Source organism: Podarcis melisellensis (genome assembly GCF_964234715.1).
Source record: "Podarcis melisellensis genome assembly, chromosome: 13".
Taxonomy (NCBI): Eukaryota; Metazoa; Chordata; class Lepidosauria; order Squamata; family Lacertidae; genus Podarcis; species Podarcis melisellensis.
The window spans coordinates 43,866,341-43,885,729 of NC_138545.1; the positions used below are offsets into that span (position 1 = coordinate 43,866,341).

Here is a 19,389-nt window from a genome sequence, read left to right on the forward strand (position 1 = left end):
CTCAGCAAGAACTTGCCTAGAAATTAGTTTCCCCACTACTTTGATGTTATTAACAATTTCCACTCTGAATTATTTCTATTAGGGTTGCAACCAGATTAACAAAATGGTTACTATTAACTGATTATTAAGGGTCAAAGACCAGCAAAGCGGCAGGTGCTTAGCTTCTCCAGCCTACTTGGGGGAAGGTGTTGGTTACTTGTGCCAGCCAATGGTAAGGGGAAAGGTGACGTGGTGAAGTTTTGTAAATAATTTGGCAGTCTTGAGTGCGGTGGGATTGCATTTGGGGATTCTAAGGGAAAGAACCAACTATGATATCTCTATACAAATCATGCTTCATTCAAATGTCTGTTGCTTAGCATGGTATTTCCAAATACGAACATTTACTTTAGACAGTGTTCCCAGTGGTATCGTTCAAGTACCTTGCTTGTTTCAGGACTGTCTGGGTCAAACTGGACCTGTTTCGCTGCAAGTTCTCTGGCTGTATCCACATCGTAGCACAAGTACACACGGCCAAATGCACCTTGCCCCAGGAGCTTCCCTCGCCGCCAATTAACTGGGGCACTTGGAGCTGCCAAATACAGAAGGAATTCTCAGTTTATAATGTCATCCTCAAGAATAGTCTCCTACACCCGTCAACAGACGCTATTTATACCTGCATTACTAAATGCAGGGGAGATAATTCCAGTCTCCAAGCTAGAGATGCCACCTATCAAAGATTCAAGGTGTGGCATATAATGTTTGGCTCTGAGTTTTTAAAACTTGACTTCTGCTTGATGGGCCTTTAGGACCACAACATCAGCTTTTAACACATTTCTCTTCGTCCTTTTGCAGTTTATAAGAACTGATACTAAACATCAAACAGTTCGATGTAGCGTCGCGCCCTATCTCATCAGTAGCCCCAGGAAAATTCATAAGCATGACAAGACACAGCATCTCATATTATTGTTCATTCTTAGTACCTGGTAAACAGAAGCTTTATTCCAAACCCTCAGGGTGTAGAGCCACTGACAGTCAATTTTATCTGTTAAGAGGCACCTGTGTTAGTGGCCACCACAAAACCCTGTATCAATTTGAACAAGTGCTTCCTTTTGTCCATCTTGAATGCACTGGAAAGCACAATAGTGCTGCATTTCGCAAATCTGGAACAGATTGCTTACATTTGGTTGGAATGTTCCTCTCTTGCACGGTGAGAGCATTCTCACTGTCCGCACTCCGCAGGCGCCCCCGGGGGTCCAGATACTGCACTGCTAGGCCAAGGTTCTCCCCATTGGTGCTCAAGGAACGGCTTGATGGCACTAGCGTGAAGAGGTTACCCTGGTGACGTCGAATACGGGGGAAGGTCCTCCGTCCTGTTAGAAAACGGTGTGAAAGAAAAGTTTGCAAATAAAGCTGTCTGGATACAGGGTGGGGAATCAGGGCTGGGGACAGAGCAAGAAGCCTTTGCAGGCATGACTTCTGAGTTTGCAAAAACCTAAGCTCTGGACAACTCTGCTCTGGATTAAACTTGTAGTGCACAGGCCAACAACTTGCTTCACCAGCGGTTCGCATGCAAGAAACAGAGTTTCTCTCTGTTCTTCTTGAGCTATTCAACTACAGGAAAAGAGAAGGAAGGAAAGTCATATTCTCACTTGTATCTGTCACTCCTCCTGCTTCCATTGAGTTCTCCCAAGCAATTTCAAGAAAAGTGAGTCAGAGAAGCAGAGAGAGGCCTAGCCACTAGGGAAAAGGAGATAGTTCCCCTTGGGAGAGATGTCTAACGGCAACCCTATCATTAAGATAAAAAGCAGGGTGCTTTCTTCCTGTGCAAGCACACCCACCGTCATTATAATCTTTGTGCTGCATGGAGACATGGTAACGCCGAGGGTAGGTCCCTCCTTTCTCTGCTTTGTCATAGATTTGATTCTCGCGATCTGGATAGAGGGAGACAAAGCAAAACAAGTTAACTTATGGAACATGCACAGATGAATGACCCAAAGGGGAGGGAAATCCACGAGTCTCATGACTGGAAGAAAAGGTTCGCTAAATATGTTTAAAGCTTAAATTCTAGAACCCATCGAACTATGCAGATCACTGAAATCCAGCTCCTTTTCCACTGAGATGGCAGGGCAGTTGGCACACAGCACTTTGCCTGAAAAATGCAGCCCACAGAATAACTTATTAGCTTATTTTCATATTTGCCCTTCAGGTAGTTAAAGTTTCTTAGTTTCAGTCAACCTCCTCCTTACAGGTGGTTTCAGGAGGGAAGAGAAACCAATGCATAAGCACGTATCCTGAAAACTGTTAATTCTCTCCCTGACCCAGCAACATTCAACCAATCAGTGGCAAAGGAATAGGAGAGGCAAACGAGATATGGCTCCACAGCAGTATCTTCCACCCTGATTAGACTGGAAGCCAGGTAATTGCTGGCAAGTGACAGAGCAGTTGTCTGCACATTTCAAATGTCTTTCTGCAATCAGAAAAGAGAATATAGAATCTTGACTAGGAGCAGCAAACACACAACAGAGAAACAACAAGGTAGGAGTTTCTTTCTCCTGTTATCAGTCAACAACCATCAGCTCAAATAATTATTTTAAAAACTATACAGACATACCTGAAAAATCCTGCCTGTTGTCTGGGAAACTCTGGGCCCTGGACATGCAGGATTTTCTGTAGGAAAGACTGTTTGGAGGGAGAAAGAATTAAGATTTGTACCTATAAACTGGGCTAAGAATGGCCTGTGTTACAACTTAATGTGATGCCCCCTCTCACATATCCAGAAGCTGTATAGCCTAAACCTGAATAAATTACAATAATTTATTCACATCCAATGCAGTATTGTGGGATTTCTGTATATAAACATACGCATAACTGAACAGCGAATTTACACAATCTGTTGGGTTCCCCCATCTACAAACTGGGTATCACTTTCAGAAAAATTCAGCCAGGGCACATAGCTAACTGAAAAATTCCGACCCCAAAGATGTAATCAATTTTTTGGCATATAATTTAAATTTTAATGTATCTTTTACATTTTTAAAAATATATGATCCAGTTTCCTCCCTCGTTGGGCAAAATACAGCTTTCCTCATTATAGTAATGCAAGGTATCCAGCTAAACAATCTGGATCTATTTCCATTTGGTTTTTGTCATCAAAGAACCTGATTTGGTTACCCTGATGCAATGTGATAACCTATGACAAGGGGACTGAAACACTACTAGTTATTCTGGACCTCTTGGCAGCTTTCAATATCAGATACCATAGAGCGGAGGCATTCTGTTCAGGTGTGGCAAGGTACAGGGCAGGTAGCCAAGAGTCAGGAACACGGAGAGCTCATATGGAGCAAGCTTTGGGATGTGGCTGGATATCAGATTCACCTAAGCTGGATACTGGAAACAAAGATCAGCAAGTGTTGCTTCAGCACTGGTCTTTTATATAGTATGGCAGAGAGTGGTGAAGCCCTGTTTCCTAGAAGAAAACCTGATCATGCTTTAAAGAGGCTGTATTCTATGACATAGGCATGTGCTGCGGAAGGGTGGAATGTTTTCTGTGTCCCCTAAAAATGGAAAAGTGGAAGACTGGCTCCCTTCTTAGACTGCTAGTAGTTATGGGGAAGAGTTATCCAGCACCAAAAGAGAGGGGAAAGCTATATCCTCTGGAATCAGATTTGGATTCTGAGGCATGACGGGTTTGGGGGCACTGTGGTTCCACTCCTACTTAAATTCCAGAAGGTAGTGCTGGAAGAATACTGCTTGTCCTCATGGCACCTGTGCTTATAGGGTCCTGCAGGGTTCCATCTCATCTCCCATACTTTTTAACATCTACATGAAACTGTCGGCCAGGTCATCTAGGGCTCTGAAGTAAGGTGTCATCAGTATACCAATGACTAGTATTTCTCTCATCATATTCAAGTGAAGCGGTAGAGGTGCTGAACCCATGCTTACAACAGTAAGGGACTGTATGGAGGCCAATAAAATGAATTTAGTGGTAAACTAAATCTGTTTTGACTTTACTACAGGGTCTATGCCAGGAACAGACTAACAATCTCTGTACAGTGGTACCTCGGGTTAAGTACTTAATTCATTCTGGAGGTCCGTTTTTAATCTGAAACTGTTCTTAACCTGAAGCACCACTTTAGCTAATGGGGCCCTCCTGCTGCTGCCATGCCGCCGGAGCACGATTTCTGTTCTCATCCTGAAGCAAAGTACTTAACCCGAGGTACTATTTCTGGGTTAGTGGAGTCTGTAACCTGAAGCGTATGTAACCTGAAGTGTATGTAACCTGAGGTACCACTGTACCTCCTAAGGGTCCTTGAGTATCTACAATTCACCCACAAATGCCAGAAGCAAAGAAATAGATGTAACTGAATTCATCTGGATAGCTCAGTCGGTAGAGCATGAGACTCTTAATCTTAGGATCGTGAGTTTGAGCCCCACGTTGGGCAAATGATTCCTGCATTGCAGGGGGTTGGACTAGATGACCCTTGTGGCCCCTTCCAACTCTACGATTCTATGAAGAAAAGAGCTAACACAAATGAGACAAGACAAATAATGCTGGAGAGAGAAACACCCCAAGGTTCCCTGTCAATCTCACATGAAGGAAAATTCATTAGCAACCCAAACATGCGGAGGAGAAATTGGACGACAGCAAAATCGATTCCAAACCCATTAAGTTCCATACCTGTCTCCTGACTGGCCCAACGACTGACAACTGCCAGATATAGAGTTTTCAGCACTGCTTAAAGGATCCAGCATCTATGAGAGGTCACAGAAAGTCAAACTGAATATAATCTAAGACACAATACAATACAAAAAAGGCAGAATGGAGAACTCTACCAAGAAAGTTGGGGAAGGGCTGAGGCTCAGACAGAGCAAGTGCTACACATGCAGATGGTCTCAGGTTCAATCCATGGCATTTCCTGATAAAGCTGGAAGAGACTCTTGTTTGAGACCACAAGAAACTGCTGACAGGGTAGAAAATACTGAGCTAGGTGGACCAGAGGCATGACATGGTATAAAGGCAGGTTCTCAAAGCTGAGGAACACTTTACTGAACTCACACATTGTTCATTGGTCTCTGGAATGAATTCTCCTTCGCTGTTGATGCTTGTGTAGGACCCCTGACGAGCGATTCGTTGCTGCCTCTCTGGAACATACCCTGGAGGTGGTGAACTTCGACCTGTGGTCTGAGAACCTGAAGATTTTGAAATGCTTATTAAAAGGATGCACAAGGTCAAGAGCACCTGAGCGGAGGAGGGACAGAATTGTTCTCTCCTGCATTTTTGAGAGACTCAGGGACAATGTTATTCAGAGTAACTGCAAAGAGACAACCGAGAGTCTCGGAGTGTATCCTATGATATTAGATAATTGACATGTTGGCAGCCCCATCCACCTGTCAAAAGTGGCTTGTTTGTGGAGGGTGGGGCAGTTCTGCGTCCAGTCCATTGGCCGGATTCACTTTCCCACCCCTGGAAGAGAGAAAAGGCTATTCTTTAGTGTGCATTTCATCTAAACAAAAGGCCATCATTTTATACCTGCTGCATTTGACGCTTAGTTCAATTATTTTATGGAAATTCAAATGTGGGCTGTTGTCAACATAGGAACGCTAGAAGTTGTGCTGTCTAAATCCCTTAGAAGTATTTTCTCTGTTACAGGGTGTGTTTTGGATGCGGCTCTGCAGTTTAAAAGTAGTCCCCCCCCCCCCCCATTCTCACATTTGACTATTGACTCTGATCAAATTTAACCCTTCTGGCTTCTTTTCTTTAGTTCTGCTCGATTCACACGGAAGCAGTTGGATGAAACTATTAATTTAAGTAACAAATTGCCAACCTTCTCGGACCAGCAGGCACATTTTGAATTTTAAGAGTGTGCTGGGGGTGCCTGTCACAAAATGGCTGCCATGGGGGCACAATGTAACTCAAAATTAAAGAGATTAGAGCCATCACTACCTTCTCCACCCTACCCGAGACAACCTCATACTTTGTGTGAGAAATCACCTATGGTTCTGAGAATCTTCGCACTCTATATTGTCAGTATGCTGAAATACCCAACCTCAAGCAGAGCTGCCTCTGTATGACTGTTTCAAATTTTAAAATAAGCCTGCAGATTTCTCTTAAAATTTTGGGTTTAAAGAGTTCCAGGTTACCAAATTTTAAAGGATAATATATATTTAGCATGTACAGTGGTACCTTGGTTTAAGAACAGCCCTGTTTACGAACTATTCGGTAAAAAAAACTCCGCAAAACCAGAAGTAGTGTTCTGGTTAGCAAACTTTACCTTGGTTCACGAATGGAATGGTGGAAGGGCACTGGTGGCGGGAGCCTCATTAGGGAAAGCGCACCTCAGTTTAAGAATGGCTTTGGTTTAAGAACGGACTTCCGGAACAGATTAAGTTTGTAAACCGAGGTACCACTGTATTCAAAGAGAATTCTTTTTGTTCCTTACAATGAAAACTTGCAATACACTAGCACCATCTTCTGGCTAATGGAGGAAGCAGGAGGCTATGATATTGTGTTGTGAATCAAGGGTAAGCTCCTTTTCAAACCATGAAATATGGTTTATAAGTATTTTTTCTTTACGAATTGTTTGAAGGCAGACACGTTATCTGCTTAAGGGTTAGTTCCCCATGCCCTTTAAAACTGTGCTTGTTATTACTACTTCTTTCTTGTTTTTCTACAACAGCCTACACTAGAAGCAAATAAAATGTTAAAACAAACGCACACAAATATTCCTTACATTAACAACTAAGCAGCAGCATGAAACCAAGAAAACTTTAAAAATAGCAGAGCAGTATTAGCCTGAGTGAACAAGTCTTCTAAATCTACCTAAATGCAGAAAGAAAGGAAGCCTGCTGCATCTCCCAGAAGATGGCTATTCCAGAGTCTTGGTGCCACCACTGAAAAGGCCTGCCTAACATACTTCCAATGGTAAGGGGTTGGAGAGCAGGTTCTCCAAGGCCAGTCTTAGGTTCCCGGCATCCATCTGTCTCAGGAGACAATGGAGGAGTGTGCCTTTGGGGGGTGGACTCAGGGGGTAGACAGGCAGAGTCATATCAACAAAGGTGCCCTTGAAATTACCAGGTTCAATGCTATTAAAGCAACTGGAGGAGGAGGGAGAGGAGAGAAGAGATGTGACCCTGTGGGAAACTCAGTAAACCTGCTGTATCTGGAACTCAGTGCACAGAGTACAGCTGAACGGGACACAGCTGTGGGCAGCCTAAGGAAGGCTCAGCCACCTTGGGCCTGCCCATAAAAAGCAAGTCTGGAGTGAGAGACTAAGGTGACACCGGCTGTTTCCAGGACTTTTGTGAGTGAGCTGAGAGTTTTTTGGATCCTGAGTGAGAACCCGGAGGCTGAGAGGGGCGGGTGCATCAGAAGGAAAATGAATTGATATTGATTTATATGCATATATTAGCAACTATGTTTTAATGTAACATTTTTATATGTAACTATTTTTTTGTAATATTTTGTTTGACTGCTGTTGCTTCAGCATTTTGTACACCGCTTAGATATTTTGAATATATTAAGTTCTATAGAAATAAAATAATCAATAAAATCAATAATCTATTAAAGATTTCAAAAATAAGCACATGTGCTTTAAATTGAGCCCAGAAACAAACAGGTAACCAATGTAGTTAATATTAGATTGGTGTCATATGGTACAATTGTTGGCTTCCAGAACATTCTAGTAGCCACATTTGGGAACAAGTGTAGACTCTGGGCCATATTTGAAGGCAGTCCAACACAGAGAACAGTGCAGTAATCCAATATGGATGAATAAAACTGATTTGGAACAAAAACTGGAATCAGAGCCCAATGTCATGGGCCCCTTGGCTCGGTCAGGGTCCGGCACACACAGCTCCAAGCTCAAGAGGAAGGAGAAGCAGCAGATGGGGGGCTGGAAGGTCCTCCCCTTGTGGTTTCAAGAGAGAAGGAAGAAGATCTGCTGGTTCTCTCCCATGCTGCTGCTGCTGCAGAACCTTATCCGGGAGAAGGAAGGACTTTGGCTAGCCAGAGGGAGAGGCTGAACAGGAAGAAGTGCTGGCAGAGCTGGACAACATAGTAGTGTCACTGAGAGACAGGTGCCACTTATGAAGGCGAATCAGATGTACCCACTCTGACAGAGCACGTATATGTGTGCATAGCAAAACCACAGGCAGAGAGAGTCTTGCGAGTGAGCTTGCACCACTCCCATCTTTAAAAGTTTGGCAGGAGGGACATATCAACCGCTGGTACAACATCACAGCTTCCTTTAAGGATATGAACCACTTGCCCTGCTCATGCAACTTAGAACCTTGACTCCTGGACCATATGTTTGCTTGTGGACATGTACTGCTATTAGACTGAATAAAGACCTCTTCCTTGCTTTCAAATAAGAGTTGCTGTCATTGGGTTTGGGGATGGGGGCCTGACACCTAAAACCTCAAGTTTTTTGTTCCAGTAATGTTGACTTTCAAGTCAGCAGCAAGGGACTGTCCTAGAAGACTGAATTGTCCTCTTATGATTTCTTAATGTTTCTCTCTACATGTATATGTATGTGTGCTCAACTGAAAATGACGGTTCAAATATCTGATAAAAAAGGGAAACTTTAGAGGCTGTAGGTCACAGCCTAAAGGGTTTGGAAGAACAGAATTGTTGCTAGTATAGACTGAAATTAATGTCAACATTTTGGCTTCCAGGCCACTAGTACTCACTGATGGACAAGTGCCTGCTTCTGGTTTCAGGTGGCTGGAAGGCAGTGTTCACATCTCCCACGGACTGAGAAGTTTTGATTCTGACTTGCTTTGGCATTCCAGAATGGGATGATGAACTGGTCTGTTGGGGAGGGAGGAAGAAAAAAAAATAAGCAATTTGAGTTTGGAGGGACTTAATATTTTACGGGACGCAGGTGGCGCTGTGGGTTAAAGCCTCAGCGCCTAGGACTTGCCGATCGATCGAAAGGTCAGCGGTTCGAATCCCTGCTGCGGGGTGCGCTCCCGCTGCTCGGTCCCAGCGCCTGCCAACCTAGCAGTTCGAAAGCACCTCCGGGTGCAAGTAGATAAATAGGGACCGCTTACCAGCGGGAAGGTAAACGGCGTTTCCGTGTGCGGCTCTGGCTCGCCAGAGCAGCGATGTCACGCTGGCCACGTGACCCGGAAGTGTCTCCGGACAGCGCTGGCCCCTGGCCTCTTAAGTGAGATGGGCGCACAACCCCAGAGTCTGTCAAGACTGGCCCGTACGGGCAGGGGTACCTTTACCTTTACCTTTTTAATATTTTAATTCCAAGGACAAGCAGCCCAGGGAGGAAAAAAGGATAGTTGCAACTAGAAATGCAATCTGAAATATATTCCCATTTGCTCTGTGGGGTCAGATCATGTAGTTTGGTGGTCTATACAAAACAGTGGGCTCTACAGATGTTTCCTTTGCTTTCCAGCTGGGATGATAAAGCCTGCTTTCCATTGTTGGGTTTTCGATTTATTGCAACAAAGCTCTGAGTGGAACAGGGGACCAAACCCACCTTGTGGACTAGGCATCGCTGTTTTGCTTAATGACTGGTAAGGGCTTACAGCAAAAATGAGACAGCAGCACATTATGTTATTTTTACTTACGTGGTTTCTGTCCTGAGACAGCAGTAATATTCTAAGGCGTTTCACATTTGCACTTCGGTCTAACAGATCTATTGCCTTATCAAGGTCATCTTGACTTTTCAAAGGAATAGATAACTACAATGCAAGAAAACAGGCACTCGGTTAGTAAAAAAAATTACATTTTAAATCCTCCAGGCAACAAAGGGATGAAATAGTGAGACAGCAAGATAGAAATTTAAATGCTCTTAGGTTGAATTATGTATACCTGCTTGAGAGTAAGCCCAGTGAACTAACAGACTTACTCTGAATTAAACTTACAAAGGCTCAAGGCTGTAAACAAGTTATAGTACCCCTGAATATCCGGATATATTTCTGGTTGTGTTATTTTTGCAGGCAGGTAATATTCCACCCACACAATCTTCTTGATACAGACTGCAAAAAACTCAAAACCGTCTCAGAAGGGGTGGAGTGGGGGTCAGAGAGAGGAGAGAATAGAATAGAACAGACCTTTATTGTCACTACACCACCTGTGTGCAGTGTATTTAAACGACCCCCCCCCACATACACTCAGTCTTGTTAGCACTCTGTGTGCTTGTTGGAAGTCAATTGAACCACTATTTTTTTTTTCATTCAGCAGCCCAACAGCCCATGGGTGTTAACCTGTTGGTGCAGCTGACTATACTTCTGTATCTCCTGCCCAAAGGCAGGAGATTAAAGAGGTGCTGGCCGGGGTGTGAGTCATCCCTAATAATTTTCCTTGCTCTCCTGAGGCAGATACAATACAGTGGTACCTCTGGATGCAAATGGGATCTGTTCCGGAGCCCCGTTCGCATCCAGAAGCAAATGCAACCCGCGACCGCGCGTCGTGATTTGCCGCTTTTGCGCATGACCTCATTTTGACTGTCTGCGCGAGTGGCAGAACCCGGAAGTAATGTGCTCCGTTACTTCCAGGTCACCACAGCGCGCAACCCGAAAATACTTATCCCGAAGCTACTTCAACCTGAGGTATGACTGTACTTAACATCTGTTTAGTGATTTCAAGTGTTTCAAATGCTATGTATTATCTCGTTCTAATCTTTAAAAAACATTCCTGTTAAGGGTAAGTCAGTGGGTTATATCCAGACTTAGTCATGCTTGGAGTTGGCTCAATGAACTCAATTCTGTAAGCATGACTAAGTTTGGATACAACACAGTACAACTATTTGCCACACTGCAGACTGCGGTAGTTCAAATGAACGGGCAAGGTTTCCATCTGCTCTGCCACCTGAAAAGGGAGCCAATAAAGGGCTCATATCTTCAGCCCACAAATACACTTGCAAACTGCCAATACTCTTTGGTAATATTGTCCCCTCATGGGACTACCTTGATCTGAGCAAGTGTGTTAGTTGTCCATGTGAAAAGCTACTTTTGCCTCTTTTCATGCCCCCACCCTTGACAAGGTGTTTGGATTTTTCAGAGTGGTGAAATTTCTCCTTGGATCTGTTTGAGAACAAAATGTGGGCATATTTTGGTACCTCATTATTCATGTAATGGAGATCTAGCGGCTGCCCAAAAACCGTTTTCACTTTCTGCTGCACATCTTCATAGTGGACAGGCCGGGCAAAAGCGATAATTCTGAATGAGATAGAAAGATACTGATAATACAAACAGAATGAGCTCTAAACAATCCATGCAACAAAAGCAATTACATAAGCAGCAGTGTTTTCCCTAAACTGTTAACCAACCATGTGCTGAGATTCTTAGGTGCTCATCAGCTTCACACACACGATAATTGTACATGAGAACTGACAAAATATCAATTTAGAAGATATTCTGGCATATAAACAGTATATACATTAATATACAACAAACATGAAAAAGCAAGCAAACAGAATTAAGAAAAATAAACATATGCTACTCTATACAACATGTGTGTGATACCCTTGCAGTAATGCAAAAATATTATATGGCTGTATACTAATTGTGAAATTTGACTTTCCAAAGCCTAATAAATAGTGACCACATTTCAAAAAATCTGTTTTATTGTTCATTTTGGGTTCTTTGATCGTATGTTAATTTGATCATATTTATAATTGTCCAGATTTTTCCCAACCAGTTTACTATTTTTGTGGGACCTCCAGCTCTCCATTTTTGGCACTGCAGATTTTAGTAAGTTAATTATTATTTTGAGATCTACGCTTTGTACTTGATCTTCCAAGCATTCGAAGAATATTGCTTGAGCTCACCATAACATGCATGTTGGAAAGCAAAGTTAACTTAAAAACCTACTATGTTCAACCATCTAAAAATGCTGTCTTCATTATTAAAAAAAAAAACCCCACACACAACTCAGTAGTCTACATTTTTTATACAGTAATGAGAAACCAATCCAATAATAAACTGAAATTATAATACTTGGACACTGTGCACATAGCTTGGCTCACATCTGCACTGAAACTCCTTATGAAAGGCAAATAGCTCATTAAACACGCATAAGCATTTGAGCTTCCCCACCCCGCCACTGGGTTTTTTTAGAGCAGCAAAGTCATGATGGATTGGGGTAATTTTAGGCAGACCATTCCCGACTTAAATATTTGTGGTCAGATCTGGCAGCTTTGCTGAAATCAAACACATAGAAATGCATTTTGAGAGCAAGTCTTACATAGCTGCATAATTACTGCTTGCATACAATTGAGCTTTTCTTTTCAGTGGGTATGTAAGACAGCCATACCCTACCGAGTCCCCCATTTCAAAGACACCTGCTTGACCAGGAAAACATACAAAATGATCGCTAAGGGGGCTGGGGTTTCACTTCCAAGTTAGTTGCAGCACTGTGCTGTGTTGCAGCGTGGATCAGGCTGCTCCTGTTGTTGACAAGGATGAACTTCCAGTGCCCCCATGTTACTGGAAATGTAGCATCTCCTGGGTGTGGCTGCTTGTACATATTTGTCATTTTGAATTTCAAAGTGAAGGTTGCATTCAGCTAGGTTTTACTTCAAGATCCACTGAAATTAATTTACCTAAGCTATTCACGCCCAAGCACTTCAGTGGCTATAATCACAGTATGACCAACCCTAGATGCAACTCAAACTCTTTTTTTAATCATACAATCTTTGCATTATCTATTTGAATATTTATGTTTGAATCGAATTATTATTATTATTATTTTAATATTCAGGGCAGATTTGAGGGTAAACCATACACAGCACGGGTCTGTCCTTGTGGCTCGTTGGAAGTTGAAACTGCTTCACATGTACTATTACGTTGTCGTCTTTATGAGGATATACGTTTGACTTTTATCACACCTGTTTTGCAAAAGTCCAGGAAAGAATCGGAATACCATAGTTTAAAACTACTGCTAGAGGACAAGAATCCCAAGACTACATTAAATGTAGCTAAATTCTGTGCGTCTGCAATCAATTGCAGGAAGCAAGTGGTATCCCATAATGTTCAAAACCCTAAATGTTAATTACAGGGGACACGCTAACAATTAATTTTAATTTTTATATTTAAAGCCTTGTTATATTCATATTGTCCCTTGTATTTCTGATATTTTTTATGATTTGTGATATTGTGTGTGTTGATGCTGGTCTGTGGCCGTATTAATAAATTCATTCATTCATTATTTTATATATATAGTTTAGAGTTTATTTATATTTAATGAAAACACATTAACATTTAAAATCAGAGTCCATCGACTATTATATGAATGTACTTTATTAATTGTCTGCATAAGCCTGGCAGCATAGAAAAGTCCTCACCAGATGTTTAAAGGTTGAAACAGAAAGGATCTGCCCCCAAACGTATAATCCCTACAAAACATGTGAATGTAAACCAACATGGTGCCCTCTAGATATGGTTGGACGACATCTCCCATTACCTGTGACCACTAGCCATGTGGACTGGAGCTGATGAGAATTGGACTAACCCCTGGAGGTGACCATATTTGGGAATAAGCTGTACTGAGCTCAGAGGGTAAGACAAATAAACATGTATTGAACTCACAGGGACTTACTTCTGATCAGAAATGTCTACTGGCATCCTATGTCAAGAATATCAAATGCCCCCAGAAATCTGGAATATTTCTGCACAGGACTCACAACATAAAATGTTTGTGCCTAGGAACTGAAGTTGGCTCTGCACAACCAACATCTTAAAGCTATAATGCTGGCGTTCACAGATCAGGAGGTAAACAGTCTGCATACCAGTCACTCTGTACTCCCCTCGCATAACCCCACAGAAGAACAGGGATCCACATTTGGGCCATATATTCAAGATTGTGGATTAATGCGTGAGCTACCCTGATGTTCTTATGTAAAATGTGGGCAGATCTTTTCCGACCCTTTTCTTGCTTAGTTAGAACTTTAAGACTGGATACCACCCAATGTTTCTTCCTTAGAGAAGAAATCAATGGACAGCCACTGATTTCAAGGTGTCTTCTCCAAATACCGCTTAATTTTAACTATGTATGACAGGGAGGTACAGGGAGCCACATCTGGTGTCATAATGACAAGGTGACTTAAAGTGACATGTTAGGGGAGGGTAAATGACACCTGTTTATTTAATTAGGGTGGTATATAAATTCAATAAATAATAATAATTAAAACAGCTCAGGCTAATAAGGATACATTAAGGTCACTGCGTGTAGGAGCCAAACTCGGTAACATATTGTAACGCAGGAGAGAAATTCTAGGAGTTGGAAGTCCATAGAAAGGCTACTGTTCAGCACTACCCCAGCTAACGTACCCTACTTATGTATTTTTAATTATTGTTAATAAAAATGGTTACTTAAGCTGATAAAAAATACAAATCAAATACACACAAACAAACAGTACATTCTGTATTATTTTTCATTGCTCTCCTAACAAATTAAGTCAGGTTATCTAATGGGTATCGTAAACATTTGCAGTTTCTACTGGATTCCAAATACAACTACCTTATAAAGAATGCAATGGGATCTTTCTTGTATTAGTCAAGATGTTGATTCCTATAATTTATCACCGGTTATCAAGATTCTTTAGCAAACAACTAATCCCTTCATTAAAACCAGATTCAAATTATACTAAGCACACAAAATGTACCCAAAATATAGTTAAGTATGTGAAAAGAAGACAAAAACTTACCGCTTTTCCCCATTATATTCAAACTTTATCCGGATGTCATTCTGCGAAAGAAGAGATTGTTAGTTCACCTGCTATATGTTTGGGCATTTCCTTCCTTCCACAAAACAATAAAATATATTAGTGAGTTAACTACAGAGCAGAAGTTGTGGATTTGTTTGGATTTGCTGTAACTACTCTGTGCAGTTAATTTTAATTTCTTCCCTTTCATGAACCCTGTTTGGTAAGCTATAATGTAATTTCCAACACAGGCCTTAAGGCAAAACTGAGGTTAAGTCTTGGGGGACTTTGGAATTTTGAAGGGGGAAAAGGCATGTCGCTCCAGATTGTGGGTCAAACTAAATCTGATGCTAAGTGTACCATGCTTTTTTAAAAAATAAAAATATCATCCACATCTTCAGAATATGGATGGTTTTATTGGGGTGAAATCAGAGGCCAATGTTTTTGAAGGAGGAGCACCAGACCCTCTTCTGTGTTGTCCCGTAAGGAAGGAGAAGGGGGTTCTCAAGGTGGTTGCTGGCTAGACCCCAGAATGTTCAAACCTTTGGGGCTTTTGGAGAGTGTGGACTAGAATAAATGTGGAGGAAATTCATTTAGCCTCCCCCGCATGGTATCATGGAAAGATTGCTACATCTCTGAAAAATTGTAGCTGAAATGCAGCACAACAGGGGAGCCATTCATCTCAGCCATGCAACTAGTCTTGGCACTGTCTTGGCCAGAGGTCACATGTGAGTAAGGATTATGAACCCCACAGATTCCTCATAACCTATAGCCCCACTGAACGAAGTGTCCCAAGGTTCCTTTTAATGTATATCTCATGCACGCCTCCTCATGTTGTGTATGGTAGGAGGTTTGAGCACGGAATGTTCATGTTTGCTTGTTTTGTTAACCTAATTTAAAGGTAAAGGGACCCCTGACCATTAGGTCCAGTCGTGGCCGACTCTAGGGTTGCGGCACTCATCTGGCTTTATTGGCCAAGAGAGTAGGCGTACAGCTTCCGGGTCATGTGGCCAGCATGACTAAGCCGCTTCTAGTGAACCAGAGCAGCGCATGGAAACGCCGTTTACCTTCCTGCCGGAGTGGTACCTATTTATCTACTTGCACTTTGACGTGCTTTCGAACTGCTAGGTTGGCAGGAGCAGGGACCGAGCAACGGGAGCTCACCCCATCACGGGGATTCGAACCGCGACCTTCTGATCGGCAAGTCCTAGGCTCTGTGGTTTAACCCACAGCGCCACCCACATCCCTTAACATATTTTACACACACCTAAAAATATAAATGTCTCCTAAATTTCTAACAGTACAGGACGGGGGAAAAGTTTGCTTACCTGAGCCTTTTTGTCCTCTGCTGCACACACACACTGGTTGCTCAGGACAGCTGAGTTGCTGGTACTGTGCTTTTTCTTAAATGGGAAGAAAAAATACAATGTTACATTTGTAAATGAAAAAGGGAAAGCTGGACTTATAATTATGTTCCCCTCTGGTCAGCAAGCAGGAGAGGAGGCAGCAAGCAATAACTGCACCCTGTCCAAAAGATGGGGCTGCAGAAAAAAACTTGACCTCATTTGCAAGGAAGAGACCCATCTAAATTTCAGCAGAATCAATGTTACTAATAATTCAAGCCATCTGGAAAGCTACATAACCCACCATGACAAACAGGAGCGGAACATGAAAAAGACAGAACTCTTTGGACAGAAAGGCATCCAAATTGGTCCCTAGGTGAGATCGGGACTGCACTCACACAAGCACAACTCTCTCCTATCACATGTCTTCCCAGTGTGAATGAGGCTGCCTGCTCTCCAGCCTGCAGACCAGAGAATTTCACGTTCTCTGTCTGGAAGCAAGAAAAGCAGGCAGCAAAAGAATGTCCAAAGTAAGGCTTGGCGCTCAAGTTAGGATAAGAGGAATTATAGTTGCTGTAGCACAGGTGGCTCACCTGTGTGCCTCCAGATGCTGCTGAACTTAAATTCCCACCACTCCTTGCCATTAGTCATGTTGGCTGGGGCTGATGGGAGTTGTGGTTCAGCAACATCTGGAGGCACGCATTAGTCAGCCCTGGTTTACAGTATTAGCTGAAGGACTCTCCATGAAAGAAGGCATCTGCAGTGGCCAAGGAATTAAGTTTGAATAGCTATGTTGAACTTTCACTACGGTCAAAAAATCTCAGAAGAGTTGGCAGATGAGTTTTCCTGCCACTGATTAGATTTTGAGCAAAGGGCTTAGCAATGAAAGAGGAGTTTAACCATGAAGGCTTGGAGCATTTATTATTGCAATAATCAGGAATGTTTCTCTGAAGGCAAAAGCAGAAAGCACTTTCTCTCTCTCTCTCTGTTAGACTGCTTATTTATAAGATACACTTCAGTGTGAGACTCCCAGGATGGTATACAATTTAAATAAGAAAAAAAACCTTAATAAAAGCACAGGAGCAGTAGCTGGCACTGCCATCTGTGGGAGTAGGAGATAATTCTTTGCTGCCCTGGTCTCCTGCTTGCTGATGAAGGAAAAATTAAAATTACCTGTGCAATAGTAAGAAAAGCAGCTGGAAGGCTAAAATCAGAGGCAGGGAAAAGGAGAAGAAAATCCAAAGCAAACATTCTAATTTCTAAATAACAAGACCACCCAACAAATGGCAAACATAAGGCACCACCTTCTGACCTGCCTTGGTTTTTATTAGGATAAAATTGTGAAATCCATTTGGCTCAGCAGGCATTATGTTAATAACAGCCAATTACAAGGCAGGCAAAACAGCAGCTTTCAGGAACATACTACCTACCTGTCTGTTTGAATGTGGAGAGTCTTTGGTTTTCATGCTTTCAAAACCAGACAATCTGGGGCGCCGGCTCATCTTGAGTGCAACCAAATCCTTCATGATAGATTTCAAGGCCTCCTGTTCATCTGTAACAATAAATGAGTAATTCTTTTGAGCAGACAACTTTTGGGTGGAGAGGGATCTTTCTTTCTTTCTTTCTTTCTTTCTTTCTTTCTTTCTTTCTTTCTTTCTTTCTTTCTTTCTTTCTTTCTTTCTTTCTTTTTGCTCTCAGTCCAATACACATCACACAAAGATGTTTTACATCCCTTGCAAATGTAGTGGTACCTCTGGATGCGAACGGGATCCATTCCGGAGCCCTGTTTGCATCCCGAGTAAAACGTAACAGGCGACTGTGCGCAGGTCGCTTTTCGCCGCTTCCACGCATGACGTCATTTTGAGCATCTGTGCATGCGGCGAAACCCAGAAGTAACGCGCTCAGTTACTTCCAGGTCGCCGTGGAGCATAACCTGAAAACACTAAACCTGAAGCATATTTAACCCGAGGTATAAATGAACACTAAACTACATTTGCCTTTAAACATTTGGATCTCAAAAATAGCTAGACTGATTCAATATTACCCAACGCTAGTTAGGGTCACTTTCCATTTCTTACGCTTATGCATCTATCCTAGCCTGTCTCTGCTTCCTCCTCTTCAGTACTGTCAAAATTTGCCTTTTCCTAACTATCTACTGGGGTGGGGAGAGAACCACTTTGTTGTGCTTTCAGCACAACAGGTATGCCCGAAACTAACCTCTTTTAACTTTCAACTCAGGTTTCCTCTTGCTTTTCACAACAACACTGAGGTCTTAAAGCTTTTCACCTCTCCATTCTTGCCCCTATCTTCCCTTATTGTACTTCTACCCCTCCACTCAGTATTTGTGGCTTTTGCACCTTCTGGCAAGTCTACTTCCAAAGCCTGGAACAGTTCTCCCACTTCTCTACACATCAAGCTAAGGTCTTTTCTTTGTAAAGCCTTTCCAATACCATCATATTACCGCCTTTTCAAAACCTTTTGATGTGATATTATGACTCTCTGTCAGAACATTTTATCAAACACTGCCTTCCCCTGACTTTTTAGAGGCTTTAAATGCTAAAGAATGGTAACAAGGTCACATCTTAGTTCCATGCAATCTGCAGTAAACAGTTGGCCATGTATATTAAATACTAGTCTGAGCATCTTCTCTTCTCGATAAGAGCACATGGCTGCATTTTGCTTTTAAGCTAGACAGTCTTTGCTTTGCATTGTCAGAACACCTGACATATAAATGGAGAGTCCTTAATGGTTCAATGAAAATGGATCCTTTTTACTCAATGTGGTATAGATTTCTCTCCTATGCTAACTCAACTGAACAGCCCACTAAACTCCCTGCTCTACAGACAAGTATGTGGAGAGAACTAAATTGGCCCACCTTTTTCTTCTCATATGCAACAACTGAACACGGCACTGTATTTTCTGTAGTTTACTGGGATTGAATTGGCTATTTTCTAAAGCTTATTGGGGTTTCTACCCTGCCTCTGTCTCTGCATTTTATTTTTCTACTTTTACATGTCTTTTTATTTGCCACATCCATCATTTTTATTGTACAGTCATACTTTGGTCCTCAAACAGAATCCATTCCGGAAGTCTACTCGACTTCCGAAAATGGACAAAAACCAAGGCGCAGCTTCCGATTGGCTGCAGAAGCTTCCTGCACTCAACCGGAAGCAGTGAAAGCTGCGTCGGACATTCAGCTTCCAAAAAACATTTGCAAATCGGAATACTCACTTCTGGGTTTGCAGAGTTCGGGAGCCAAAACATTTGAGTTGCAAGGCAATCCAGAACAAAGGTACAACTGTATTCTGTATGTTTATTCCTCTAGAGATCTACAGCCACTGTGTCAATATCTTGTTTCACTAATTACAGGAAACCCTTCAAAATACTTATTCAATGGCCTGCTCATC

The 19,389-nt window shown here is 42.3% G+C and overlaps 1 protein-coding gene across 1 annotated transcript in view; it reads right to left on the reverse strand.

Moving 5' to 3' along the window:
* Window positions 1–19,389, reverse strand: part of MAP3K3 (mitogen-activated protein kinase kinase kinase 3) — a 38,972-nt gene that overhangs the window by 6,784 nt on the left and 12,799 nt on the right. Inside the window, exons 2-13 of the mRNA XM_081884022.1 lie at window positions 17,413–17,534; window positions 15,968–16,042; window positions 14,643–14,683; window positions 11,055–11,154; window positions 9,562–9,675; window positions 8,668–8,788; window positions 5,036–5,169; window positions 4,658–4,731; window positions 2,591–2,658; window positions 1,818–1,910; window positions 1,158–1,349; window positions 420–568 (exon numbers count right to left, since the gene is read on the reverse strand). Of these exons, the coding sequence (XP_081740148.1) occupies window positions 420–568; window positions 1,158–1,349; window positions 1,818–1,910; window positions 2,591–2,658; window positions 4,658–4,731; window positions 5,036–5,169; window positions 8,668–8,788; window positions 9,562–9,675; window positions 11,055–11,154; window positions 14,643–14,683; window positions 15,968–16,042; window positions 17,413–17,534 (1,283 nt within the window). The remainder of the gene's footprint in view (window positions 1–419; window positions 569–1,157; window positions 1,350–1,817; window positions 1,911–2,590; window positions 2,659–4,657; window positions 4,732–5,035; window positions 5,170–8,667; window positions 8,789–9,561; window positions 9,676–11,054; window positions 11,155–14,642; window positions 14,684–15,967; window positions 16,043–17,412; window positions 17,535–19,389) is intronic.